This window comes from Aythya ferina, assembly GCF_964211825.1.
Source record: "Aythya ferina genome assembly, chromosome: 1".
Taxonomy (NCBI): Eukaryota; Metazoa; Chordata; class Aves; order Anseriformes; family Anatidae; genus Aythya; species Aythya ferina.
The window spans coordinates 7,784,057-7,812,040 of record NC_140296.1 but is presented as its reverse complement, the minus strand read 5'-3'; the positions used below and the strand labels follow the sequence as shown (position 1 = coordinate 7,812,040).

Below are 27,984 nucleotides of genomic sequence, written 5' to 3'. Positions count from 1 at the left end.
GGAGGAACTAGTTTGAGCACTACTTTGGTTAGCAATGACCATGAAAATAAAATTCTGCCTTGAGGATGAGCCCCAAAGAGAAGGATATTGTATCCATTTGTTGTTTCATGCTGGGCCAAACCTTGAGGCTCACCCCCATGAAGGTGCTGATTAGCCTACTAGTTTCTGGTGTAACTCAGGGAATATTGCCTAAATTCAGGTACAAGCCATGATGGTAATGGTATTCAGGGCTGTGATACTCAAAGGAGAACATGGCACGCTTATTCAGGTACAACCCCTTCCAACTAAAGCAAATCAAAATGAAGAAATATAAATATATATATTTATTTAATGACACATCAAAATCCCCAAATACTTAAGGAACTTTTTACAATTTTACCCACATTTTCCAGTTTTCCACCCACCACATACATTAATATACTTTTGCTTTAAAAAAAAAAAAAAGAGTAAGTGAGAGTAAGAAAAATGAAAAAGTAGGAAACTGAAACAAATAATTTCCTATTTTGTCAAGAAAATATCCTCCAGCTCCATTCTGAAATCTCCATCAGCTCTTGGTCACAAGCTGCACTAAGCGGAGCATACTCCTGTACCCATCACCATGGCACTGACATGGATGCACTGTTTGTGCTGAGCTCCTTGACCCCCACCATGTAGCTCCACAAAACATCTCTGTGAGCCTAACAAGGACAGCTCACTTGTCCCACTGCCACCTCCTTGCCCTGGCTCCCCTGTGGCCATCCAGTGTCACCCCTGGCCATGCACAAATCCACATGCCGATAGGGCAGCTGCAGCTTGGCTTTCTCATCAGTGTGGTGGACTTTGATATTTGCTGCTGTCACTGTCCTCTGTTCTTCAATGCAATAGCTTGCCCAACAGCCATGGTATAAAGGTCTAATTAGCTCTAAAATGGTAATTACTTGTCACTAGAATAACTTGTGAAGAGAAAGGTTGGAGGATTGGGTAAAGTGGCATCCCTATTCCCCTGGAGGACACTATGATTCTGCCTATTTATTTGGCCCAAAGCTGCTGGCATATTGGGAGCTCATGGCCACATGCACAATGCTACCTGCACCATGCTACATGCACCATGCATGCAGCGGCAGCCCCCCCAGGACACCGCTGATGTCCCCCCACCTAGCTCCCAGATCTGCTTCTCCAGCCACCACTTATTGTTATCTTTATTATCGCCTCAATCCAAAACAACAACATCAGGCAGCATCTCTCTTTCCAGCTCGGTCCCCCCAGAGCAGGGAAAAGTGCCGAATAATCCCCCTGCGTTCGGTGTGTGGTCTGGTTTTCCGTGTCCTCCTGCAGACAGTACAGAGACGGGGGTCGCACAGGTCATCAGAATGCTAATAAGAAATCTGATTGATGAGCCGGTGCCTCGGGGTTGAATGGGATACTTAATTAATGACTTCTGCTCTGCTTAAGGAAAAAAAGTTTCCCTCAACTCCCATCCCTCTTTTTCTTAAAAAAAAAAAAAAAAAAAAAAAAAAAGGAACCTCTATAATCCTAAGTTTTCCAAACAGCATAAAGGGAACTTCAAAGACAGCAGACATGGCCAGTTTTTATGTGTCGGGTTGGTTCACTGATTCTTTCCTTTCTTTGTTTACAAGGGCAGCCAGGCTTGATTCCAAGGCTGAAAAATAAAAGGCCACATTGTTCAACCAGATTCTGGATTTTTACAAGAAATTTCCTCTTTCCCAGTAGGGCAATTAACTGCTTCATCTCTGGGTCCATGAGCACCAAACCGCACCATTGGCCCTGTGAAAAGCTGCAGTGGTCGGTTCCTGCCAAAATGCGGCTCTGCTTCGGAAACAAGATGTACTGTGGAGATGCTATTGTCTCACTAAAAGCTAACCGGGAGCCAGGATTGTGTTTTGCAGGGAAATAAAAGCCTGTGAGGGAAAATACCTGGTAGGCACTTAGCTTAGGAACATCAGGCTGTGCATTCAGAGCGATTCCAGTGGGATTTCAGACCAGCAATTAGCAATGGGAAAACAGCAACAGTTTCAAACGATCTCTTCCGGATTGATTTGGAGGGTTATTTCATGCTAACTGAATAGCAGCAGGAAAGAAAATGAAAAGAAAAGGAAAAAAAAAAAAAAAAAGGAAACCCACACAAATGAATTTTTTAACTATGAGGTCTTTTTTAGGACATGGCTCAGCTGCAGCATTCACCGCAGAACAGGCTGCTCGGCATCAGTGCTGGGCTGCTGGAGGGGGACGAAGGGTGACACATCAGGCCTGGGTGGCTCCTAATGTCCATCCTTCACCACGGGCAGCTCAGGCCATCCCCAAGCCCCAAGCACAGCATGTCCTCAACCCTCTTGGCGGAGCCGAGCAGGGAAGGAAGCAGCTTCCCCATGCAGTGGGACAGGGCAGGTGCTTCCCAGCCTTTTGCCAGGGTTTCACCCCACAGTTGGCCCAACCCCATTTGGGGAACCTCCTGGTAAGCAGGAGCTGGTGACGTGCTTGCAGTTATGTGCCTTTATAAGAGCTCTGTTGGTGTGAAAGCCATGGGAGGACGCGATGACTCCGAGCTGGTGGCCGCACGTGATGGTGGTGCTCGGCACGGGCAGGCAGGATCCGCTGGGCTGCTGGAGAGCTGTTTGGATGCTGCAGCATAGATCTTGTTTGTAGTTTTTCCTTGTGGTTGGTATCACCTGTAGGTCTCCTCAGCTATACCTTTAAATACAATTCAAAATCTTCTATTTAAAAAAAAAAAAAAAAAAAAGCAGCATTAAGAATCTGTCTGAAATTTGGGCAGGTAAGAAAATGTGCCAACTCCAGAAGAAACGGCAGGCAGGGTTTTAACCTATCAGCCTAATTTACACACCATCAGCCTAATTTACACACTGCTTGCACTTTTCAAGGAATAGTGCACAAATTTTCGAGGTGACCAGACATCGGATTTGGCCACAGGGCTTGGAGCACCTGCTACTCTCTCTGGTCAGCATTTAAAACCCCACTTGGGGGCATTTAGGAGTCCCTCCTTTAGCTATTTTATTACCTGAGTACCACTGCCCTGCTTAAAGCCACAGACAAATTCAGAGCCACCTTCCTCCATCCAGACTTGGCTTGCAGCCCGCTGTCATCACCTCCTATTTGATTTTGTCCAGGAGACAAACACTGCAGAGCAGACAGGCAACAAAGCAACAGCATAAAATGCTCAAATATTCTCTGCTGGGATTGGTGTGGCCCACTTGACCATTATTCTAGGATATTCGAGTGAGTGCTGGTTTATTTTTAGCCTGTCAGCACTCTCTGCTGAAGGAGAAGACCTTGCAAAGGGTTAATAAGCAAAGGGGCTTTAACCAAGCTGCAGCAGTGGGAGGAGGAGGAGGCAGAGGTGTGGGAATGGAGCAGGTCTCTGACCCTCCTGAAGACGCAAGGGTAAAGGGGCCGGGAGGAAAACAAGTGAGCAAAGCCCGCCAGCCGATGGGCAGCCAGGAAAAAAACAAACCAACATTTACACCCAGAGCTGATTTGCATTTGTATCGGGCACTTGAGGAATAAGGATAAAACACACTTTATTTTTCAGTGGGATACAGGGAATATCAGCAGCAACATCTGTGCATAAGCACAAAAGGGAAAATCAAGGTATTTTGGTGATCTCGTTCTTAGGCTGTGATGGTGCAAGCAGCAGGAAAACACATGGCTTGCTCCTTCTTCCTGGGTGCCACCAGCAAGAAAAGCAGCCCAGGCACGGAACCACAGCAGCTTCTGGAGTTGGTGTGTGCATGGGATGCAAGAGTATACAGGGGATGGATGTCACCAGCAATGTATAGCTAAACGGTGAACAAGATGAAGGCCCCAGAGTGTAAGAGGAACATCAGAGTCCTCTGAACTGCCTCTCTGCCTACCAGGCACTGACAGGGTAAAAGCAAAGCCAAAAAAAAACACCCTTGAAATAGAGATCTGGCCAAATGTTGAAAAAGGCCATGAAAAGATGAGCCATTTGTGTCCACTGAAACATTTTTTTGTGCATCAAGCACAGCATCGCTAGTAGGTCAAGGGAGGTGATTGTCCCGCTCTACTCTGCGCTGGTGCGGCCTCACCTCGAGTACTGTGTGCAGTTCTGGGCACCACAGTATAAAAAGGACATGAAACTGTTGGAGAGTGTCCAGAGGAGGGCTACGAAGATGATGAAAGGCCTGGAGGGGAAGACGTACGAAGAACAGCTGAGGTCACGGGGCCTGTTCAGCCTGGAGAAGAGGAGGCTGAGGGGAGACCTCATCACAGTCTACAACTTCCTCGTAAGGGGGTGTCGAGAGGCAGGAGACCTTTTCTCCATTAACACCAGTGACAGGACCTGCGGGAACGGGGTTAAGCTGAGGCAGGGGAAATTTAGGCTTGACATCAGGAGGGGGTTCTTCACAGAGAGTGTGGTTGCACACTGGAACAGGCTCCCCAGGGAAGTGGTCACTGCACCGAGCCTGTCTGAATTTAAGAAGAGATTGGACTGTGCACTGAGTCACATGGTCTGAACTTTTGGGTAGACCTGTGCGGTGTCAAGAGTTGGACTTGATGATCCTTAAGGGTCCCTTCCAACTCAGGATATTCTATGATTCTATGATTCTATGATTTTGTATGGCCAAGCCTCTTCGCAGGCTGTGGCTGCTCTCCGTGGGTGTAAGACACTGGCTGATCCTTGATAACCCCAGCTCCTAGACGAGATCCTATCCACATGTGTTCTGGCACAGCTTATCCCTCTACGCCCTCAATACGTCCAGTGCTTTGCTTCTGGACTTTTGGGGCTCTCTGGTCTAATGCCTTTGAGGGTTCTCCCCCTTGGAGGATGAGCAGGCCCACTGGTGTGCCAGTCTGTGGCACTGCCTATTGGGCAGTTCCATGTGGCCAACAAAATCTCCTCCACCCCTGAGATAACAGCCAGGAGAGTTTTGCTGATCTCTGACCCTTCAGATGCCCTCAGGAAGCCTTGTTATTTGCTCCCACAAACTACATGCTCCTCCACATGAAGAAGAGTCGCCCACAACTCTTTGCTTCCACCCATAAAGACAAGTTCCCTAAGGGAATTTCTTGCTGCTTTGAGATGTTTTGGAGAATGGGGCAGGATGAGAAGGGAGGGATGGAGATACAGCGGTTGAGCCCCTGGCTTACTGTGCCGATCAGGTCCCAGGTTGGGCACTACCTTCCTTTTCGGCTTACCCAGTTCAAGCGTTGTGATCACTTATTCCCACGCCACGTCAAAGAGAAGGTTGACATTGTTCACTGGGTATTAATTTAAATTATTCTGGGGTGCTTGGAAACCACCTCCCCCCCTGTCAGTCTCCATGGGGACTATCACAGAGGCTGGGAGGTAGAAATGGAGACGACCGACACACTGATCTTTCTCCCTTCTGCTGCAAACTGCCGGGAGCAATTTTCACTGTCAGAAGGGGAAACGCTCAGATTTAGTTGAACGACTCGCTAGGACAAGACAGGCAGATAGACAGATAGATTTTTCACTCGTTAGGGAGCGGTACAATATCCTATTGATACCAGTTTCCATTTGTTCCTTGGGTTCACGCGCTTGTGTTGTGGTTCTTTTCTTCGCACCAACATCCTGCTGCTTGTTGATGGTATTAATAATGCAGCCAGCGGGAGGCTGTGCCCCCTGGGCTCCAGGCTGCCTGAATAATTATTGAATGACACTTGGGTTGTTCTGTAAATTACTTTGTGACCTAGGAATTCAGCAGGTTACTGCTATAACTCAGGCTCTTGCACTTGATTGCACTCACCTCCCGCTGCCCCGACATTTATTAGTCTAGTTTGCGTAGCAAGGACTGACTTCATCTGCTGGGAGGAAAGGTGGGAACCTCTGCTATCCTCCCGCCTGACCCAGGAGGGCCTGGCTTCTATTAGTGGCCCTGTTCATGGTAAATAAGAATGGGGCACTGGTCATTGCAAGGAAATAGCATCATTCACTTCCTTCCCACCCCCTGGGGCACACAGTAAAGGTTGAGAAAGGAGAAGGTTGTCCCTCTCTTTTTGTAGGAGGTATCCTATTTTTTCACATGTATGCTTGCACATACATACACATTCCGTGGAGCTGGGTACCACCATTCTCTAGCTCTTCTTCCCCATTCCATTTTTTTCTGGGATGGGGCTTCACTGTCAAAGGGTACACAGACTTGAAGAAATGACTGAGTTTGTTTTCATCACAGCACTGAGATAGTGCTGACTGAATGACGCTTCTAAAATCCATCACCATGACCTCTGAAAGCCCTGCTGCACTCAGGGCTGTGTGAGCAGAGTGGTGTGGGGCTTCCCCTTGTCCTGCCAGCTGGTCAGAGCTCTGCTGCAGAGCCTACAGCAGGACTCACATAGGGATGCAGGCAGCCAGAAGCTAGTCAAGAAAGATGTCATTCAGTGTCCTTTCAATGTTGCAAATACTGTAGAGAACAAGAGCTTTTAGGAATTGTCCAAGCATATCCTCTATAACAGAGAGAGAAGAAAAAAAAAAAAAAAAAAAGCATTGTTTTCAGGTTTAAAGTTCTTCAGCATTTCTTAGTCTTGCAGATGACACCAATTTGGAGGGAACAGTCAAAACGCTCAAGGCAGGGCTGCCCCTCAGACAATCTGAAGGCAGGAGACAAGAAGAAGCTCATGATGTTCAAGCAGAATAAGCACAAAGTCCTGCCCCTGGGAAGGAAGAGCTCCTTGCAGAAGTGCAGGTGGGCTGAGGAGCAGCTCTGCAGAAGAGGCCTTAGGCCTTCTGGTGGACAATCAGCTGTGCATGGGCCAGCTGTGTGTCCTGGCAGCAAAGACACATCCTGGGCTGAACATACAGGAGCAGAGCCAGGAGATCCAAGGAGGTATCATGTCCCTCTAGTAGGCTCTTGGTGACCACAAATCAAATACTGCATCTGCTTTGGGATCTCCCACTAGAAGAAAGGCATCGATGGATTGAAGTGAGTTCAGGTGAGGCTACCAGGATGGTCAGGGCTGGAGCACTTGTCCTGTGAGAGGATGGGGGAGCTGGGCTTGCTCAGCCTGCAGAAGAGACAGATCTGGGGGCACCTAACAGCAACCCCCAGTGCCTACAGGGGTCATCAAGGACACAGAGCCAGGCTCTGGTGCATGGCAGGGGGATAAGAGACAAGACACGTAAACTGAAACAAGAAATTCAGACTAGATGAGACACTTTTCCACCATGTGGGCAGTGCAGGAGGTTGCCTGTAGAGGCTGCACAAGTTCCTTCCTCGGAGGTTTCCAGGATCCAGCTGGAGACATCCCTGAGCAGCCTGGTCTGACCCCACAGCTGACCCTGCAGCGAGCAGGACGTTGGGCCAGAGACCTCCCAAGGCCCCTCCAACCTGAACCTTCCTGCAATTGCTGACCATGCAGCAGCCTGCTGGGGAGATGCCAAGGCCTCTGCTCTTCCATCCTTGAGAAAATTCCCTCCATGATACAAGCTGGGACTAGTTCGTAGACTCTGCACTGAGCCCTTGCACGCCATCTCTCTCCACTGCAGAGAACCCAGCACCACTCCGCAGCCCGGAGTAGCCAGACAAGCAAGCAGGGTTAGCTCGGTGCCCATCTCCACAAAGAGGCTACACCAATTCTGAGGCACCTCTTTTCTCTGTATTTCACATAATCATAGAATCACAAAGTGGTTTGGGTTGGAGGGGACTTCAAAGATCACCAAATTCCAACCCCCTGCCATGGGCAGGGACAACTCCCACCAGACCAGGCTGCCCAAAGCCCCATCCAGCCTGGCCTTGAACACCTCCAGGGATGGGGCATCCACAGCTTCTCTGAGGAACCTGTGCCAGGGCCTCACCACCCTCTGAGTGAAGAATTTCTTCCAAATATCTAACCTAAACCTACCCTCTTGTAGTTTAAAGAACTGTTTCTGCAGTGGGTGGCCAAAGGAGGCAGCTCGTTTCACTCCAGCAGAAAAGGGCAGCAGCTCAACATGCTTTTTCTCCTTATGTGCTGTTTTGAGAGTGTTTGCATAACTAGTTACAAAATACAACCTGTTTGCCCCTGCTATACAGCCAAATCTATGTACTGAACAGCCCCAGAGCAACTACTTGCTTTAGTAAATACTTCAGCAAGGTGAGGGGGGTTCTGTGTATCTTGCTAACCACTGCAGACAACAGGATTGCCTAATGTTTCAGAGATCTGTGCACACGGATGGATGTAGGGAGATCATAGATCCACATCCACAGCCCTTCAGACAGCAGAGCAGCTGAGCGATGCCAGGCTGGTGCCAGCTGAGAGCATCCTGCATCCCGCAGCACCTCCCCTCGTGTGGGTACGAACTTTCCAAAGGGTTGATGTAGAAAATGTGCCCCTTGGAGAATTCCCCAAAAGACAGTGGGTCTGCGTGGGAAGTGTTGTGTTGCTGGCACACAGACCCAGAAAGGGGACAGTGCTTCTGCGTGTAGTGTTGTGGGGACATGGTTTTGCAGGACAGAGAGCCCCACATTCACATCACAGTCAAAGGGAGCGGAGGGTGCTCAACAGCCTGCAGGATGGGCCCAGGGCCGGTTACACCCCCAGCTATTTGAGGAAAATCTTGTCCTCTCACAGCTCCCTGCCTCTCTCCTGTGCCTTTGTGTTCTCTAGAAGGTAAAGCGTAAGGGTATAAAAAGCTGCAAACAGTTCCTACCTCTGGAGACCAGGCATTTACTCAAGAAAGAAAGACCAATTGCTTCCCAGAGCATTGTCCACCCACATTAGAGAACGGATTAAGCAGATACATTCAGCTATTCTAACAGATTTTCTTTAAACCTTGAATACGCCTCTCACACTCGGTAAGATAATCACATTAGTTTTGTCATTAAAAGATCCCCTTTATAGAAAGTACCTAAACCGCTTAAACCACCCAGAGAGGTCGCATACATTAGAAAACAACAAGACAAACGGAAGGGATTTGCTATCCCCCCTCGTAGTGTTTCGCTGCCCTTGCTTTCTAAACCAGGGGATTGAGCTAAAAGATTGTGCAGATCGTCAGCGCTCCCCAAGGAGCACTTGCTCCCCGCCGAGGGAACACCCCGCTACCATACGGAGAGCCACGGAGAGCACATTTCCCACTGCAGGGATGCCCACGCCTCATGACTGGAGCACCCCAACAGCCTGCTGATTTTCCTGGGCACCCAAAAAAAGAGGTGACTGCCTTGGGGAGCACAAGTAAGGGCCAGGTTCCTGCTCTTTGCTGCTGTGGGTGTTTGCAGTCCCTGCATCGTGCCCTGGGACAAGTGGGGATCCCAAGCACAAGGCTGCAGAGGGGACAGAGCAGGTCCCCGCTTGGCCAGGCAAATTTGGGGAATTTGGGCTCCCTCAATGAGCCCTACAGTCAGCTGATGGCAACAGAACTCATGCTACAACCAGCAAATTTTTCACTCATCCTACTGCAAGGAATGGCTCTAAAGCACAAGGAGCAAACAATTTCAGATTTGATGTTGATAACGAGATGGGCTGGGGAAAAAGGAAAGGCTGACTCGGGGCGCATAGGCTCACGTCTCAGCACCTAGAGGCAGTGAAATCGAGGAACCAGAATGACGCAGGAGCGCAGGTCACTCATTTCAGTGGAAGCTGCAAGCAGACGCTCAGCATCTTTAAAATGATAAAATAGTTGTCCCAGATGATAAAATGATAAAATGTTTATCCCAGATATCCTCAGTTCCGACCTTTTGCTGTTGCCTTACTGCTCAGGTAACACAAGGTAACACACGTTTTCTGTGAACCTGCATTGCCAAAACAGACTATTTTATTTGTTTAACATTGACAGTCTTAAAGAAGCTGGATTTGTGAGCAGTTATTTTTGTAAAACTAAGGTTGTGATTTAAAAACATACAGGGAAAGATTTTCGAAATGTTAAAACAAGTAGTAACACGCTAAACAGGTGGCAGTTGCAGCAAATGACAGAGATGGAAGCACAATGGGTTTCAAACAAATTCCTCCAATGACCATTTATAAATTGCTTTTAGGCAGTAAAAATCACATACACAGTTTCAGCTCCAGAAAGATTTATATTTTAAGGAGCAGCAGTGCATTTTAAGGAAAATGACAAATGCATTGCTCGCTCAGCTCTGCGAGCACCTACTCTGTTGTTCCAGCAGCACAGATCTCCCCCCACTGCAGTCTTTTAGTATGGTTAATTCCTTCAGCTGGTCAAGACTGAGTGCAAATGCCATCAGTCTAAGCAGTTTCAGATGGTATTTTTAAAATATATTTTTAATGTATTTTTTATGGTAGTTGGAAGTTTCTCCTACATGCATGGTGTCACAAACATGTGCCACCTCTTACAGTGGCTGAGGACAGCACAGCAGTGATACTCTCCTGGTTTGACAGGGAAGAGAAAAAACTGGCACCCACTGCCTATCAAGAACATTTAAGGCACCTTAGGGGGTCCTTCCTTGAGGTAGTCTCGTAGTATGTGGTTCCTCATGTTCTCTCCCAACCCTGTGTTCATGGGACTGATGCCACCCTCCTCACTGTCAGACAGACAAGGATCCCACCACTAGTCCTGGAAGGTGCTAATGTATCTGTCAGGAAGCAGGTCTGTGAGGTACAGAAAGCTCTCTAGGTCATCGACGATTCCTTTTGATTCATTTAGAGGTTAGGTTCAAACCACAAAATAGTCTTTTTAAAAGCAGAAGTAGAAAAAAATCCATTTAAGTAAAGCACATTGACATTTATCTGTAATGTAGCTGATGCACAGCTAGCCTGGGAAGCAAAACTTGCCCTGCATTAACACTTCGTGTACACTTTTCTTCCGATACAGAAATTGCAATCCCAGTTCCCGAAGGGGCTTTCCTTTCTATAGCTTCCTTTGATGACACAATATTTATCTTCAAAGCTGAAATTACCTACAAACACAACATGTAGTGGCCAAAAGGCACTTAGCATCTCCCTAGACACTGCAGCCTCAGCCTCCCCAATGATCTCCGTGAACTGCACAGCCTCGTCCAGCCCAGCAAATGCCTTGGCCCCGCTGCCTGACACTCATCATCGCTGGCACGTGGAAAGCACTTACTTGATTTGGACTGAAATAAGCTTCCAAAACTAAAACGGTTTATTTTTGTTAACAACTAACATCCTGACTGCCATGTGTGTAGCTTGGTGATTTCCTTAACTACTGCTTTCCTGCTGCTCCATCCCAGTTGAGCACAAACACAAACATGTATTTGCAGAGCTCCAAATCTGCCACAAGACAAAAGTTTATGTCCTTGCAAAATAAAAGCCAATTCCAGAAACTCACATTTGATTTTTTTTAAATGTATTTTTATTGATACAAACTGCAACTTCACCAGCAAGATTCATGCTTTGGATAAATCATTTTTATTTTTTATTTTTTTTAGTTTTCCTAAATCAGCAGGAAACACAAATTTTAAATTCAAAACGTTCAAAGCCAAGTGCCTGAGAAAGTATACCAATAAGCCTGAGATGAAGTATGGCCCACCACCTGGAAAAAGAAATCAGCAATTTCCTAAGGCCCATTTTGTTCTCACCTGCATTTCACAAGCAGGAAAGCTAACATTTAGATGAGGTAGTTAAACATACACAGTCCCTCACTAGCACACATAGAGGTGTGCATAGTTCTTCAGATGAGGTCTTAATGGTTGTGATAACACCTTTAAGGTTTCAACTACTCACGGAAAACAAAAAAAAAGTAAAAATGAAGAATGATTAATAAAAGCAGTAAGTCAGTCACCTAATTCATAAGCTGGTCCAAGCAGTAAAAGCCTGATCCAAAGTGCACTGGAATCAGACCATCTCAGACCAAAGCTGAGTGGATAGTAAGATTTAGGGGGAAAATGGACAAAAACTAAACAATTTTTGGCTTTAAATGTAACTTCTCACAATTCAAGGCAGCAGGGTTTTTTTGATTATTTTTTTTTTTTAAGAGAAGTTCCCCTGAAGGCACATTTTTTCTGCTTATGAAAGGAGGAATGAAAGCTTAAATTACTTATTCTGATTGAAACTATGAAGTGTTTTCCAAACAACAAACAAATTGTTTCCTGAAACAGTAAGTTGCTAGCAAGGGAAAGAGAGGAGGAGGAGACATGAGCTGATTAAGACAGACAATGGCTGTTAATTTGGCTGTTCACAGCCCACTGCATGAATATCCCCACGTCCTTCTCCACTCAACATATAAGAGTTTATCCCAGAACTGACACTCAGAGCAGTCAGTGGGAGCAGTTGGACAAGGCTCTTGCTTGCCCAGTTTCAAACCATCTGTAATTCCCAAATTTATGTCTACCCTTGTAAATTCCATTCCTTGCCTTTCAGTTAACTATTACTATGCATTAATTAACACATACAGGTACAATGGTGTTTTTAAGAACTTGACTGTAACTCATTTTTTTCATAAACATTTAATTTGTCAAAATTAAATTGATGAAAAATTCAAGGCCACAATGTCATTGCAAAGTACACAAGAGACTGGCATACATTTACATCACAGTACCAAAAAAAAAAAAAAAAAAAAAAAAGGGACTTACTGGAACAGAGATTACCAAAAGCTTTCAAGCCAACAGGTTTCAAGCAAGTTCTTACATAGCTCTTCCTCTTCCCTCTGTTGTCCTCTCATATTGCTCTCCATATTCTCTGAAGTAATCACCTTGCTCAAGACAGAGCGTGAAAAGTTCAGATTCAGCAAACCTGAATATAAACACTGCTTTTAACACATGAGAGCAAGATGAGGGAATGCCAGGAACTCTGTTGGGAAGAGAAGATGCACAAGAGTGTATGCAAATATAAAATTTCAGTGTTGGGTTTGGTTTGTTCCCAAAGGGTGAGAGGAGACTAGAAACAGAAAAGGCCACCTGGTGTCTTCAGAAAATACTCAACCATCAGGCACATCATCAAAGCTGAGAAAACTTTTCAACAGAGTTGGAATTTTAAGAGCCTAGGGACAACAAGCCTTGCCCGAGTCTTTCTGAAATGGCGTTGTCCTTTAAACCGCAAAGCCTTTCTGAAGAAGGGCTCCAGTGTGAATGAAGCCAAAGCTGGAAAACGAGGGGACTGCCCCAGCCATTTATTAATGTCAAATATGCTGTCTCATGAATCAGGGCAGTTTGTCTGTTTTGGAAGCCTTACAGAAAGCCCATTGCACCTGGCTTGTTGAGCTCAGCATCATGCTTTAGGCTGCTCCAAGAGGATAGCTGCATTCTGTGTTTTGAATAGTTTGTCCTGCAAACATTTTTTTTTTTTTTTAAAAAAAAAAAAAAGCTTTTATTGAATAGCCATCAGCAAACAGATCATGCAGAATTTGAACAATACACAGAATGGGGGGGAGGGGGAAACCCACACAAGGCACAGCCCCAATTATTTGTCACTTCATAAGATCTGGCCAGCACAAGTGTCACATTTGATCTTCAAGAGAATAGCTTCAAAAGCTTCCTGATTTGAAAAAAGCTAAATGCTTGTGGGGGACACACATACAAAATACACAAAGTTTATTCTTTGGCAACTGTTATCACAGTGGCAGATATTCCAGGATTAGGATGAACTCCAAAGGAAGAAATAAAACCCTGATACAGACTGTGCAGGCTCAGCCAGTTAACGGTAGAGGGAGTCTGGGCCCAGCCCTGACCATTCAACACAGCACAGAATGGAAAAAGTCACCAAAGGCAGCTTTGATTAGTAAGCTGCCAGAAAATTAAAATGTTTCTTTTCCAGCACTGATTCCAAAGGGTAGGGGCTGTTCAGTTTCTTTACAAACTGCGCAGCCAGTTTTCATCCATGCCTTCACTACCTCTCCAGCAAACATCACAGCAAGATATGACTTCTGTTCCCTCGTTCTCTCTGTGCCCCTGCCATGACAATTTACACCAGCAGAGGATGTCCAAAATTCAATACCACTGAATGCAGCGGGAGTTCAACCATCAGTGTAAACAGCACTGCCATTTAATCCATTGTATACACCAGCAGTCAGGACAGTAACCTAGCGAGCAAGGAAGGCATCAAGCCTAGAAGAGGCACTCTACCCTAAGATACAACATTTGGGAAGAGCAGAAGAGGAAAGCAAGGCACAGCAGGCAGCTCAATCCATGCGCTTTATCCACTACAGGTTGTTCTCTGATAACGCCCTCCCATCTGTCTACTGCCTGCTTCTCCCATGGGCACAAGCAATGGCCAGCGCTGCAGCACAGATGAGGAAGCAGGAGTGAAATGTTTGGAGTGTCTGCGATAAGGCCTGGCCCTGCTCCCAGCAAAGCCAGCAGAGGTATAAAGGCCACAGTTGTCACAGTACCACTTCAGTGCTCATGCCTGGCCTTTTCAATCCACTGCTTCATGTAGTGGACTTCCAAGACCCGAGCTTGCTTCACAGATTTGGGGTCACAAGGGTTGTGGCTGCGCAGGTCCAGGTGATGAGCTCCATCTGGGATCATGACAGCCACAAGGGAATCGCTGATGTTCTGGGTCACCCCACCTGCAGACCATGGATCCAGGCCACCGTTGCTGTAAGGAAACCATGCTTTATTAGGGTATATTTGCACAGAAGTCAGCAATCCATCCACGCTGACTTTCAACCATACATACTAACAGTAACAGACCTCAGCCTTGCCTCCAAGCCCCCTGCCCACCTCTCTTCAGAGAGGCCCTCTTGCCAGTTACACAGCTATGAGTAGCTTGAACAAGGCTATGCTGCCATCACCAGTCATCTGCTGATTCCAGTAATAACCTCTAATAGTGTCACAGCTTCTGGAGATATACATGTACACCTACAGCTACCAATCTTTGTCATGAAAAGGTCCAGGTCCCCTGTAGGAAGACATGCTCAGTTCCCAAATCAAAGCTTTTTGCTTTCCTTCTTCACAGTCTGCTGTAAGCTAATAACCAACCCTTCAGAGCAGAATTTTCAACTTTCAGGAAGTTCTACCTTTTGTTCTCAGCTAGGTACCAATCTCTTTCTATAGAGAAATTCTTGAACCTTTCGTTACTCACTTTATTGCTAATAACCAAATTACTATATAACATTTATCCCACAAAATTCTGTCTCCAACAACTTTCTCTGTGACAGAAAGAATCTGATGCAATTTACTCCTCATCCCCAGGTCCATGAAAGCATTTCTGGCAGGGAAAACCTGGTTCCATATGGTGCCTGTTCTACGGAGCAAGCCAATGGCTGAACTGGGAATAGATTTGCATCTTTTTTTTTCCCCCTACCTCTGGGCTTAACCAAGTAATCCCTACCACCTCTTATTTTCCTTTATTTCAATGTTCTTCCTCATGTGCAGCCCATCTTTCTGCACGAAGAAAGCAACTTATGTGTACTTACGAAACTATACACAAACCTAGATCGGTTCCTCGCATAACACACTGACCTGCTCACACAAGGAAACATTAAGTATAGGCTACTGTATGCCAGTTCCCAGAAGGATTTAAGAAATCAAAACACCCTGGGACACAGCTATACACAGCTAGAAAAAACACTACAGTGGTAGCACTGCAAATCACAGACAAAACAAGTGAAAAGTGTTTGTAGAAATACTAAGTAAAAGTCTGAGTTCGTTTGCTTCTCCAATGAAGCAAACAAGAAGCTTGAATCTGCATAGGTCTTATTTTTCAGTGGTTCTAAATATGGCTGCAAGTAAGAGAAACATTTTGTAACTGCAAAACAAGAAGCATACACAGCTGCCCAATAACTATAAAGCATTTGATTTAAAAGGTTGTCTGAATCAGCAGAGCACCTTGGCAACAGGGGGATGAGTTGCTGAGAGACCCAAGATGTGCATGGACTTGGATCTTTTGGTCCCAGTCATGTGGAAACTGAGCATGCTGCAAGAAAACAATCTCTGGCTTTTTTAGGAGCTGCTGGCTGCATCCTCTGCAGCTCCTGCCAAACGATGGCTACAGAGGCACTGACGCACTTTGAAAAGTGATACTTGCTGAGGGGAGGGGGAATGCAGGGCTCACCCCAACGTCATCCTGATGCTTGAAGTCTTACAGGACAAGGTAATTCAGTACCAACTGGAATGGATTATTTATATGTTAAAGTTAAAAATGCAAGTGAGTAATCAGTTGCCCATCTCACAAGACAGAAGTTTCCTGATGTATTCAGAAGTAGAAAAAGAATTCGACATTTCCTTTCTAGCAGTGGTCAGGCAAGAACAGCTTCAGAATGATACATTTCAATGCAAAATATCAGCACACCGGTCCTGTTTTCAATTCATCATACTTTCCTGAGAGCATAAACAGGGTCCCACATATCCCCCAGCAAGAAGTCTCCTTTCTGATCATCTCTTTAGAGCCTCCTCAGCCCTCCAGCTCTACCCAGCACCAGAGAGGTATTGCACAATCAGCACTGTTTGTGCATTTCTTTAATTTGTACATCCACCATGGTTCTGTTTTCTGAACTTTTCTCACCTTTGTCTTCAGCCAGACATTGTTTTGCCTTTTTTTTTTTTTCTGATTTTTCCCCTCAAAAAAGTGCTTCTTCTGCAAACAGCTCTAGCATCTCTCAAAACAGAGACCTCACTTTCTGCCTTTCTCTCTCCAGTACAGAACTGGATAGGTGGGCATCTCAATTTCAACGTCTACAAGCCCAAGTATGATCTGCAGATTGAAAAAAATGAGTTTTTAGACTGTACATAAGTTTGTACTGTTTGATAAAAGTTGGGGTGTTTCTGAATGCAAGGTACAAGAAATGCAAGCCCAGTTCATCTAAATACATTCAACCTGTCACTTTCCAAGGCTATAGCACAGAAAATTTTCTAAACCTCCCTAAAAGAAAAAGTCTGTTTCTACCAGAGTTTGTGATCTCAAATCAAATTCCCATTCACACCTGGGCCAATTTTGACTACCACTGGTTATTAATGAGATGCTACCAACTGCTCCAAGCTCTCTGCCACTACAAGCACAGAGGGCATTAAAGCGTCATTTCCCCTGCTCTGCAGCATTTCCACACCAAGCATGTGCCGCTAAGAGCATCAGGAGTAGAAGCTGCTGGAGAAGAAATGGGAGTTCTGAAAATCCCATCTCCTCAAACCAATGTTTTAATAAAAATGTTCTGCCCAGGATAGGCAAGCAATATTTGTCTACAGCTTAATTAAGCACTCACATGCTAAGAAAAAGCTCAGTAAGGTGTCTCCAAGAAGGTACTGAAGAGGTGCAATACCTAGACCTCACCACGGGTCTGCAGAGAGATGCACTGCTCCTGGAAGGAGGAACAGCAACAAGAGCTGGAGTATCCTAAGCAAATGCCACTGCAGATAAATCCACCCCGGAGTGGTTCTGTTGAGATGCAGTATTCTTCCCTTCCTGTGTTAAACTGCTGTGCAGCAAGTTCCTCAACATTAATGCAATGCTTTTTACCCCACAAGGAGGCTCATCCTCTGGTAGGCATAGGGTGGTTTTTTTTTTTTTGCCTTTTTTTTTTTTTGGGTAAAGCACTCTGTGGTGTTTGGGGATAAAAGGCTCTTATATAAAATGTACTGTGCTGACAATGTATTTGGTTGAAGAGAAACAACCCAGCTTGAGATCCAAAGCTTTGTGTGTACAGCACTACTTTTTCATTCAGTTGGTTGTTTTCAAACTTCTCTCATTTCAACCTCCTTTGGCTAGCATAAATTCTTAACCACTAAATTTGTTTGCTTGTCTATCGCTTACAAAGCCAATTTCTGCTGTACAGATCTGTAAAGCCTAGGAAATAAACACTGCAAAAGTTAAATTAGTTAAAAATAAAGAAAAATGACCTAAAGAGAAATTCTACCCTTTTTGGCAATTTTTTTCCTCACTCTAGAGAATATATCCTGCTGGTACACAGTAACAGTAAGAATCAAATGAGAGGAAAGCAACAGGCTTTTGGAGCCAGACAGACCAACATTAACAGATCCGGAGAATAATCCCTAATTCCACTGAGGACTCTTACTTTAAAATACACAGCTGTTTACCAAGTCCAACAGACTAATTCTGATTTTCTTTTTATGTGTTTCTCTGAAAAGGCTTTGCACAATGTGAGGCAGAGCACAGAGGAATATATCCAGGAGCTGCCTGCCATGGGCAATCAGTACAGAGTCAGAACTCCTGAGGGCACAGGCTTTGACTGCGTTTATTAAAAGTCTCTCTAGCACATAACAGCATCACAAACAGCCAGTCTTAAGCTGTTCAAAATAAGCATCGCCTCACAGCAGACGTATAACTGTATAAACCTTCCACTATAGAAAGCTGAGCAGAGTTTAACCTTAAAATAAGTAATGGTTTTGAGTAGACAGAAAACAGCATTGACTAGTTTTTGTACTAGACAAACATTTAATTTACATTTTGTCCATATAAAAACATTCTCTTTGACTTCAAGTTTGTCTGAAAGTCTGAAAAAGGGGAACATCACACCAGCCTTCCACAAGGCTATCACCCACAGCAACAATTTCAGTGACCAAGATCCTCTGTTATAGCTAGAGCTTGATTAGACTTTCCTTTTATGTGGAAGAGACAGTGCTTTGGCTTCTTAAAAGCTAGACAGATTTACCAGCATGGGAAACCTGGACTTTGGCCACAAGATAAGAAGAAATCAACAGGGGAAGAAAATTACATTTGGCAGAATCCCAGCCCAGACTCTTCTTTTAGAGTTCCCCAGGCAGTGACAGAACAGTTGGCTTCTTCAGCCACTGTAGATCAACCATTTTACTCTCAAGAGCAATACAAAGCACTCCCATCATTTATTCAGCTGGGAGGCTAGAGACAGATCCTTTTGCTACTCAGTAAGTGGGGGGAGGAATGGGTTAAAAGTACCCAAATATGGCAAATTCCAAAATAGTAGAAATGAAAGTTTGGCAGGTCCCCCAGAATTGCCACCACTGTACCTTCCTAAGGTGAGGGGGACTGACACCCCTACATTCCTGCAACTATAAAGCAGTAGTCTTGAGGGATTTTGTGTGCATTAGCTCCGGTGGATAATGGAGCTGAAGTTACTTTAGTACACAGTAATGTGAGTTGTAAAGAAGCTACGTCACAGATCTGTGGATTGGAAGAAATCCCACCCCCACCATCCCAGCTAAGGTTAGTTTAACAGTAGGAAATTCCACCCTGTTTGCCACAACAGTGTTAACAGATATACTTGTGGTATTAATGTGTTGGCAGGACAAACAGTTGAAACTAAATGGTCATTTTTGCTTCGGGACACTGCAAGGGGGATTTATTATTTCATCTATAATGGCTTTGCATTGATTCCCAAAATGGGATCTTCTTGTGCTGCCCATGCCTACCAAGGTGGTAACTCTAAAACAGTATCACATTACTCAAGAATTACTCAAATTACTCAAACTATTCAGACACAAGAAGTGGGAATTGTTAAAGAAACCATGATTGCTTCTAATAGTCCTATTTTGCCTGTTCAAAAATCAGCACTTGGGGGGATGATTGCAGACTACAGAGAATTGAACGAAGTCACTCCCTCCACTTGCAGTTACGGTCTCCAGACACGATTACTCTCATAGACAAAATTAGTGAAAATTTACAGCCCTGGAATGTGGTGATAGATCTTGCTAATGCTTTCTTTTCAATAGCCATTGCTTCACAAAGACAAGACCAGTTTGCCCTTACCTGGTAACAAAAGCAATATACTTTTCAAATATTGCCTCAGGGATATAAACACAGTCTCTATTTGCCACCAAATGATAGCAGGTGATATAGAGCCATGGTAAGGTACCATTGTTACTTATCATTATGTTAATCTGTTGATTACTGCAGCGTAACTACAAGGAATTAAAGTCCTGCTGGCCACACTTTCTGGTACCAGCCAGAATGCTGCTGCACCTGAGCACACTGCTGGCTCCTACTCAGCTGGCCATCAGCTACTACCCCCAGGTCCATTCCCAAAGGGCAGCTTTCCAGCCACCACTCCTCCCCCAGCCTCTGGTGCTGCATGTGGTTGTTGTGCCTCTAGTGCAGGACCCAGCACTTGGCCTTCTTCAACCTCTACAGTTGGCCTCAGCCCATCAATCCAGCCTATCCAGATCCCCCTGCAGAGCCCTCCTACCCTGAAGTAGATCCACACTTGCACCTCTTCTGCTCCCTGTCAATATCTATCAGCTCAGGGGGCTGAGTACCCAGAAAACTGGTCTTGCTGCTAAAGACTGAGGCAAGGAAGGCATTAAGTACCTCAGCCTTTTTCTTATCTCTTGTCACTATATATCCCCCCACATCCAATAAAGGATGCAGTTTCTCCATAGTCAGACATCTGGTAAGTTAAAGTCCTCCATGAGAACAAGGGCTAGCTATTGTGAAACTTCTCGCAGCTGTTGTAGAATGTTTTGTCTGCCTCTTTGGCTTGGTTAGGTGGCCTATAACAGACACCCACCAGGACATCTGCCTCACTGGCCTTCCCCCCGATTCTTACCCATAAACATTCAACCCTGTCATCACCATTATTACTCTCAAGGCAATCCAAACACTCCCAAACATCCAGTGCTACTGCGCCAGGTAGCACAACAGCATCCAGTTCCTTCTGTTTGTTGCCCATGCTGCATGCATTGATGTAGATGCACTTGAGCTGGGCTTACAACCCCAGCACCTCCTGGAAGGGGTGTGTGTGGAAGCCCTAATTCCTACAGAACCATTCTCAGGCACTTGTGATTTCTAACCCATCAATACCCCTTGTCTTTGCTGTGACATGGCTCTCCATCTCCTGTCTCCACTGGGAAAGGGGACCAAAGGACTTTGCTAGCACACTGTCCCACAAACATTGGTGTGTCACCTACCAGGTTTGTTTCTAGCAAGTCTGGATTTATCTCATTTTCCCCCTTCAAATCTCCCCTCTTTCTTCCCTCTTGGAGATAGGTCTATCCCATCTGCTGTCAGCAGGCCTGGTATCATGTAGAATGACCCATTGTCAAAAAACCCAAGTTCTGACAGTGACATCAGGCCTGGAACTAGGTATTGGTCTGCTGGCTCTTCCTGTTTCTCTCCTCATCACTTACTATAACTGGAGGAATGGAGGAGAACACTACTTGTGCTCCTGATCCCTTAAACCAGTTATATGAGGGCAATAGGGCCTTGGGACTCCATGTTGGAACTTCATTGCTACCTACCCAAAAAAATGGTAACAGATGGGCCTGCACCAGGGTAGGAAGCTTTCTCTTCATATCTTTAACCCCAGGGAGGCAGCAGAATTCCCTGTGAAGTGTGTTCAACCTGCATATCAGGCCTTCTGTTCCCTTCAGAAGGGAGTCTCCTATGATAACGACCTGTCTTTTTTAATTTGCTGAAGCTGTTTAACCTTTATAAGGCCTCCAAGCCTAGATGAACTGTCATCCTCAGTATTGTTCAGTTCCACTTACAGAGTCTCATACCTATTGCACATTGGCACCTGGGAAGGCAGGATAGTCACTGAGATGTGCCTGCTGCCCTGGGCAGGAACTTGTCACCATTGCCCCTTACCTTTTAGGTCACTGTGGTCAGCCATTTGTTTTCTTCAAGGTTTCCCTTTTTTTCCCCAGCTTTGGGACTACACTGGTCTTTTGGGCCTGCCTCAGGGAGTGAAGGAAGTGATTCTAGTAGTCTCTCCTTCTCATGCTCCCTGATACTCCCCATCTTACCTCCTCCCAGAGCTGTCACTAAGCAGAGAAGTATCTCAGTGTACCTTCCATGTTTGGAAAGGTAACAAAAATAAATTTACTCTTCACATTTTAGCCATAGGTCTGTGGTTGTTCCTGCTGCCTGCACTGACCCACACAGTTAGTACTGACAGCCCAAACTGGAGGAAGACAACTCTGAAACAAGGCTCACCTGAAAATGATGTTGCTGTGTGAGCTGATGTTCTTCCCTCCGTACATAGAAAGAACCCAAGAGGGGCGAGGTCTCACTCCCCATAACCTGAAGCATTCTTCTGAAAGTGCATCAAAGTCCCATTTCTGAGGTTCAAACATATCATTGACACCATCTGTACACATGGGCATCACCATCTCGGTGCAAACCTGGAAGAGAGCAGGGCAACAAGATGCGTCCATGAGACTGTCCCTTAACTATGTGTGTAGCATTTAAAAAGCATAAACAACATGATTGGTAATTACCGAACTATCACAACACAGGTATCAAGCAAAAGCTTCATCTTCCATGCAAGAACCATTTCCTGACATTAGCAATACTAGAGAGGAAGAACAAAAAGTTGTAGCCTGGAAGCCACATAGATTAATTGCCATGGTGGGGATTAACTCAGTCTATTCCTACTTGTGTCTTTCCCTCCAAGCCTTCAGAAGCACGTCATCTGCAACAAGCTACAGATTGGATGTATTTTTGAGTCCAGCTGCCATATTCTTTGTTACCCACATGGTGTCCCCCCTGCCTATCTCAAAGTAACTTCAGAGCCTGCACATCTGGTGCTGTCTGGAGCACAGGAGAAACAGTAGACAGTAGCCAAGAGCAGATGATGACAGCCTGAACACTGATTTTTATACCTTTTTTCTGGCATCACTAGCTCTTCTCAGCAGAGCAGCTGAACACTAAGTGCTACGTGTGCTTGCTTAGTAAATGAGACAGGAAGCGCAGAATGCCCTGGACACCTTAACAAAATTACAGATCCCTGTGGTATGTGAAGGGAAAGGTTGCATCTCAGTGAGCTACAGGATAAATAGCTTTAGTTGAAAGAAATCAGTATCAACATCTCCTGACATATTTGCACAGACAGTGGGCTTGAAGGGTGCAGTTCAAGGAGAATAGAAGACTAAAATGCTGCTTCTTCATGTTGACTAGAAAGGGATGTACAGAACTGAAACTCTGCAATCAAAGACAACCTAAACCTCCTGGGAAGGTAGCTTCTCTTTCATGCCTTGCCCTCCTCGCTACAATCATACTTGCCTCAAGCTCTCTATCACCAGGAAATAAGTTGCTTTACTATAGTAGTACTTATTTCCTCCCCTCCACCCCCATGTTTTCTACAGAGCAAACATTAGTAGCAATATTTCAACCGGTTACCCTATTTTCCCCAGTGATTGCTTGTTTATAGGACTAACAATAAAAATCATGCATAAGAAAGAGTTCAAGTTCTAAACCAGACAGAAAAAGAGATACAGCTTGTGATTTTGTTTAGAGGACATCTGAAAACATAACTCATCCTTGATGTGTTGAAATGTTATTGTAATCCCATTAATTTTCAGTTCTAAATCCTACCCTTTTTTATTTTCAAAGACCTGGGTTCTGTTTAAAGCAGTGTATAAACAGGCAGAGTCCTTACCGATGCTTGTGCAGCACAGCCCCATCAATTTATATCTGGTCCAACGTATTGACATGGCAATTCCCATCACCTCTAGTCCAAAAAACCTCACTGAGTTACAAATGAAAGGATAGAGCACATACCTGATAGTACCAACCCAACTGACCAAGATTCTTTGTTGCAGTCTCAGACATGTCAAAGCATGAGGCTTCCCCTGAATAATTGTAGTAGACGTTCACTGCCTGGTAAACATTCTGCAGCAACAGTTTGTCAGAGAGACTGGGATCCTTCAAGAACTTGCAAACTTCCTACAATGAAGAGGAGATATGGGGTCTCAGTCAGCAAGAAATACAGTTAAATACACAACACCTGACAGGACATCAGTTTCATCTTCAAAGTATATCCAAACCACCACCAGAAAGCATCTGTGATGACATACCCTGAGCATTATCATTAAGCCATATTCCATTTGTGCAGTGCATGTAATGCAAGCAAACAAACTTTACGTTTCCCAATTAAAATTCTTGGCTCTTGATACAACCTGTGGCAGTCAACAAACAGCTGATGCACAAGAATGATGCTCATTCCCCTTTTTCAGCCATGTTGGCTATACAGATCCAAAAATACAAGAAAAGAGTTAAACTAAGTGGAAAAGACTTCAACAGTCCAAGCTTTAATCAATCCTCCAAGACAGTCCTCAATTACCTGTACGGGCCAAGCTGGCAGAGGCTGTAAGAAATCAGCTTTATAGGGATAGTCCACCATAGCCAAGTCTACCCATGTTTCACTCAGCCAGCTTTTCAACATAGAAGCATCCTGAAGATTTTTTAATGGGCTGCACAAATGAAATGTGTTGGAAAGCCATTGTAAACCTGCATCTTTAATATAAAAAAAAAGTAATGTATTAATAGTAGCACAACTGACCTATGTTAGGTATTTTCACCAGATCAGTTATACTGAGTGAAGTTACCCCACATGCACACAAGCAGAGCAGATCAAAGTTTAGTCAGCATCTTTAAGCAAAGGGAAACATAACCTGAATGGACGTTAAGATAATGTTATCTAAAAAAAGGGATGTACAAGTCACTTGGCATCTTTTTGACAGGAAACATCAGGGCTCTCTTCTTCCAGAAAAATAAAAGCTTCTAACAAGCTAGCTCAGGAGTCTCCTTGCCTTTGCTGTCATTATATCATCTGATCTAGAACCGATCTAGAACCCCTCCAGTTCAGCTTCTCTGACTTGAATTGGTTAACTCAGCATACCAGGATCTCTGTAGGATGCTGAAGTGGCAAAGGTGTGTTTTTTTTGTTTGTTTTGGTTTTTTGTTTTGTTTTGTTTTTTTTTTCCCCATAAGCCAGAGACCTCATCTGAAATATTCACCTTAGCACTAAAACTAGTGCTATAAAGACTGTAGCAATTTCCTATACTTGATTGCCTCAGTTGGTTGTTAAGTTTTGTTTGTTTTATTATTTTTAGAAATAAAACATCTGTTCTACTTTGTCAGAAAGGAATACAAACATTGAGGTTCTAGCTTGTTAGATCTCAGGAGTGTTTGACCCTGGATTCCAAGACCTGCCACGTGTGAATAAAGCACATGATCCAACAAAACAGACATTCATAAAATAACACTGAACATAATTAACAGGTTTTATTACTGAGAATATGGTTAAACAAAAACTTATCACCACCACAAACACATCCATGCACTACAGTTATGATGCAAACTCACTGATTTTATGAAGTCATAACATAATCCTGAACATTACGACCCTTTAAACATGTATTGGTGAGGTCTCACCTGTTGAGGAAAGGTGGTTAATTGCACTCCAGGAATTCCGGATACTTTCTGAGCAGCCAGTCCCACTCTTCTTGAAATCATTAGTTACTATAGTGAAGTAAGCACCACAGGGAACCAAATCACCAAACTGCCAGATTGGGGCAGAGGCTGCCAGAGCTCTACAAACAGATATAAAACAGATATTTTTTTTGAGAAACATACGCATCCTGAACCCCTGCAAAGTCAATTTCTATCCTCTGGGCAACACTTTCCCTACAGTCACTATTTAAGTAGCATTTATAATTCAGCCAGGTACTCACCCCTTCCTGAACTAATCAATGTTGCAAAATTCTTCTGTAGGCCTGTATGCAAAGGCTGTTGAAGGTTACAAGTTTTGGATAGTAGTACAAAGACTCAGTAAATATATTAAGTATAAGTTCAGACAGACATGATTGTTACATGAGAATAATAAAGTAAGCTTTCTCACTAGGCATTGTACTAACTCAACTGAAGACAGCCCTTGCCCACAAGTAACTGCTCTCTAACAGAGAAAGGTGAGAAAATTACTATTTGTGTTTGCTAGAGAATAACTAAGGCACTCAAGAGATTACACACCTGCATCAAGTCACCAGGAATTCTGGTGACCCTAGAGAAATTAGGGCAAGAGTTAGTGTTCAGAATTATTACTTAAAGATCTTAATACACATCTCTGAAAGTACACAACATTCTGTACCTGCTGGCCTACAGCTATCTTTTTTTTTGGTAGATAGTACCTAGTCCCAAATTCAGAGTGACTTACCCTGTCCTCCCAAAAGTGAAAAATTCAAGCTGGTTTGAATTACAGTCCTTATCCCACTAACTCAAGTTCAATGGGATAAGGTTAGCACTTCAGTGCTAACACTTATAGCACTGAAGCAACAAATGCCTGCTGGGTGTTTGAGCAGAACAAGTACACTCACCCAACCACCACATGGGGGTATTTCATCCGAAACCAGGCTGCAAGCATCCCTCCATAAGATCCTCCAATAGCTATGACAGGACTGTAACAGGCTCCTGCAATGGTCTCCTTTAAGTATTCAATTAGTACTGCAAAGTCTGCCAGAGCTTGTTCTGATGTCAGGTAGTTCAGATGCTTGGAATCCTGAGGCAAAGAACACAGGTTACATACAGCATGGGAGCTATATCCAGCAGCAATCTTTCTCCCCCTGAACAGATGTTGAGTTGGAGAGCTGCCTGATAAATTAAACATTTGTTACAGGTGTCCTTTGAAGTGCTAAATTCTAGCTTGTTGTTTGTTCATTTAGAATTAGTAATAAAAATAGGATAGTTGTGTGCTTCTAGCACATCTTACTCAGGCAAGCAGTCATTGCACTGACAAGTATAACAGGTAGAATTATTTTGGTATAGAACATATGTAAAGAAGAAAGTAAAGACGACACTTACACTGAAAGATTCATTTCCAAATGGCAATGATTCTCCATAATATCTGTGTTCAGCAAATACTAACATGGCATTAAGTTCTTCAGCCACATCCCACATAAAACCCTGATTGGGGGAAAACACACATTTAAACATACTGAGTTAATCACTTGCAAAGTCTTTACTTTCAATCTACTGTACCTCAAATCTTATTCTTTGATTAGCAAAATATCACTATCAAAACACAACCAGAAAAGCAGACTGCAGTTTGGTTTTAAAGCATCTTTGCAGAAAGAAAATGTAGAAGACAAACCCTGAGCTAAGGCAAGTGTACCAAAAAATGCTGCAAAGTATTAAGCAACGTTGTTTTGTGAGTATACTTGGGCAATCCTGCCAGAACTCCTATGGAAGGATTAACAAGCTTAATCCACAGGACATCAAAAAACATAACAGGAAAAAAGCATGCATTTGAGTTAGGACTGTATTACACAAAGAAGCAGAAAGAAGTGTTTGGCAATAAACAATCTAGAGCACTGAAACACTTATTTTCAACTAATAAATAATTAGGACAACTTATTATAACTTGTTGACAGAAGCATGTTATCACCCACCAGCTATCACCTGCTGACAAAGCAGTGCGTAAGCAGCCCTCAACTTCCCTCAGGCCCAGGACATCACCTCTGTTGTGGTAGTGGACTTTGTACTGAAGTGGCTAAAAAAACTGCCCACACACTGCATCCTGCATTTGTCAGGAAAGCAAATTTTTTCTATGGATTTTGTGAGGGAACATGCATCATCTCATCTATCCTTGATGTCTGGCCAGATGAATCTCACTTCATACTTTTCTCAGATAAACACAAAACAGCCATCAAAACCTCTCACTTCATTCATTTCTGAAGTAATGGTATTAATGCAATGGGTCCAAACTTTTACATCCTTCGGTTGAGGCACCACAGAGTGTTTCCCCTAGAAGATTTCTTCACAGCTCAAGGAAGTGTTCCCCTTTGATTTCTGTGGAGTTCAAATAGGACCCCCAAATCCCCTAAAAGTTGTCCTATACTTTTTTCAGCTTACTTTCTCCTGTAGCTGTCATAAAGCCATTGCAAACTTCTCTTTAAATAATGTTCTGATATTGTCTTCCTCCTCCTTCCTTATTTTTCCACTAGGCCACTGCTGGAAAAAAGGTCTCTTAATTCAAAAGTCAAGGATCTGTTTCATACATACTGTGTTGTTGCAGAACCACGTGATGTCTCCTTCATTGCCTGTATAGAACAGTATTGGTCCATTGTCTTTCTTCCAGTGCTGATCTGCTATCAGGTACCGCTGCTGGAACGTAAGGTTTTCATCAAAGCCAAAGTGATCAATCTGTCAAAAACAAGGAATAACATCACACTCAGAAAGCTAGAAGTGATCACGGAGTCCACTGTAAGCGCTGACAGTCACTTTGCAGAGGGGAAAAAAAAAAATGTTTCAATAAGACAAAAAGTGACAGTAAATTCATTCATATTCTTAGATTCCTAATGCATCAAAACTCTTCAGCCTTATGAGGAAGCCAACAAAAATTACAGGTCTGTACAATGAAGGCAAAATTTAGAGATCAGAACATTTTTATAGTATCATTCTTAACATGATTTCCAAATATATTCAGGAGAACAAACAAATCATAACAGATCA

General features: G+C 44.1%; 1 protein-coding gene across 4 annotated transcripts in view; it reads right to left on the bottom strand.

Moving 5' to 3' along the window:
- Positions 1 to 352: 352 nt before the first annotated feature.
- Positions 353 to 27,984, bottom strand: part of PRCP (prolylcarboxypeptidase) — a 43,910-nt gene continuing 16,278 nt past the window's right edge. The window contains exons 2-10 of one of the 4 annotated variants that reach the window (XM_084511667.1): positions 27,535 to 27,675; positions 26,335 to 26,436; positions 25,851 to 26,032; positions 24,913 to 25,070; positions 23,819 to 23,991; positions 23,257 to 23,421; positions 21,691 to 21,878; positions 14,216 to 14,424; positions 353 to 2,711 (exon numbers count right to left, since the gene is read on the bottom strand). In XM_084511667.1, coding sequence (XP_084367793.1) covers positions 14,220 to 14,424; positions 21,691 to 21,878; positions 23,257 to 23,421; positions 23,819 to 23,991; positions 24,913 to 25,070; positions 25,851 to 26,032; positions 26,335 to 26,436; positions 27,535 to 27,675 — 1,314 coding nt within the window. In that variant the 3' untranslated portion in view covers positions 353 to 2,711; positions 14,216 to 14,219. Of the gene's footprint in view, positions 2,712 to 13,182; positions 14,425 to 21,690; positions 21,879 to 23,256; positions 23,422 to 23,818; positions 23,992 to 24,912; positions 25,071 to 25,850; positions 26,033 to 26,334; positions 26,437 to 27,534; positions 27,676 to 27,984 lie in introns of those variants that run through there. The other 3 variants (XM_084511668.1, XM_084511669.1, XM_084511670.1) reach the window with 3 other exon arrangements.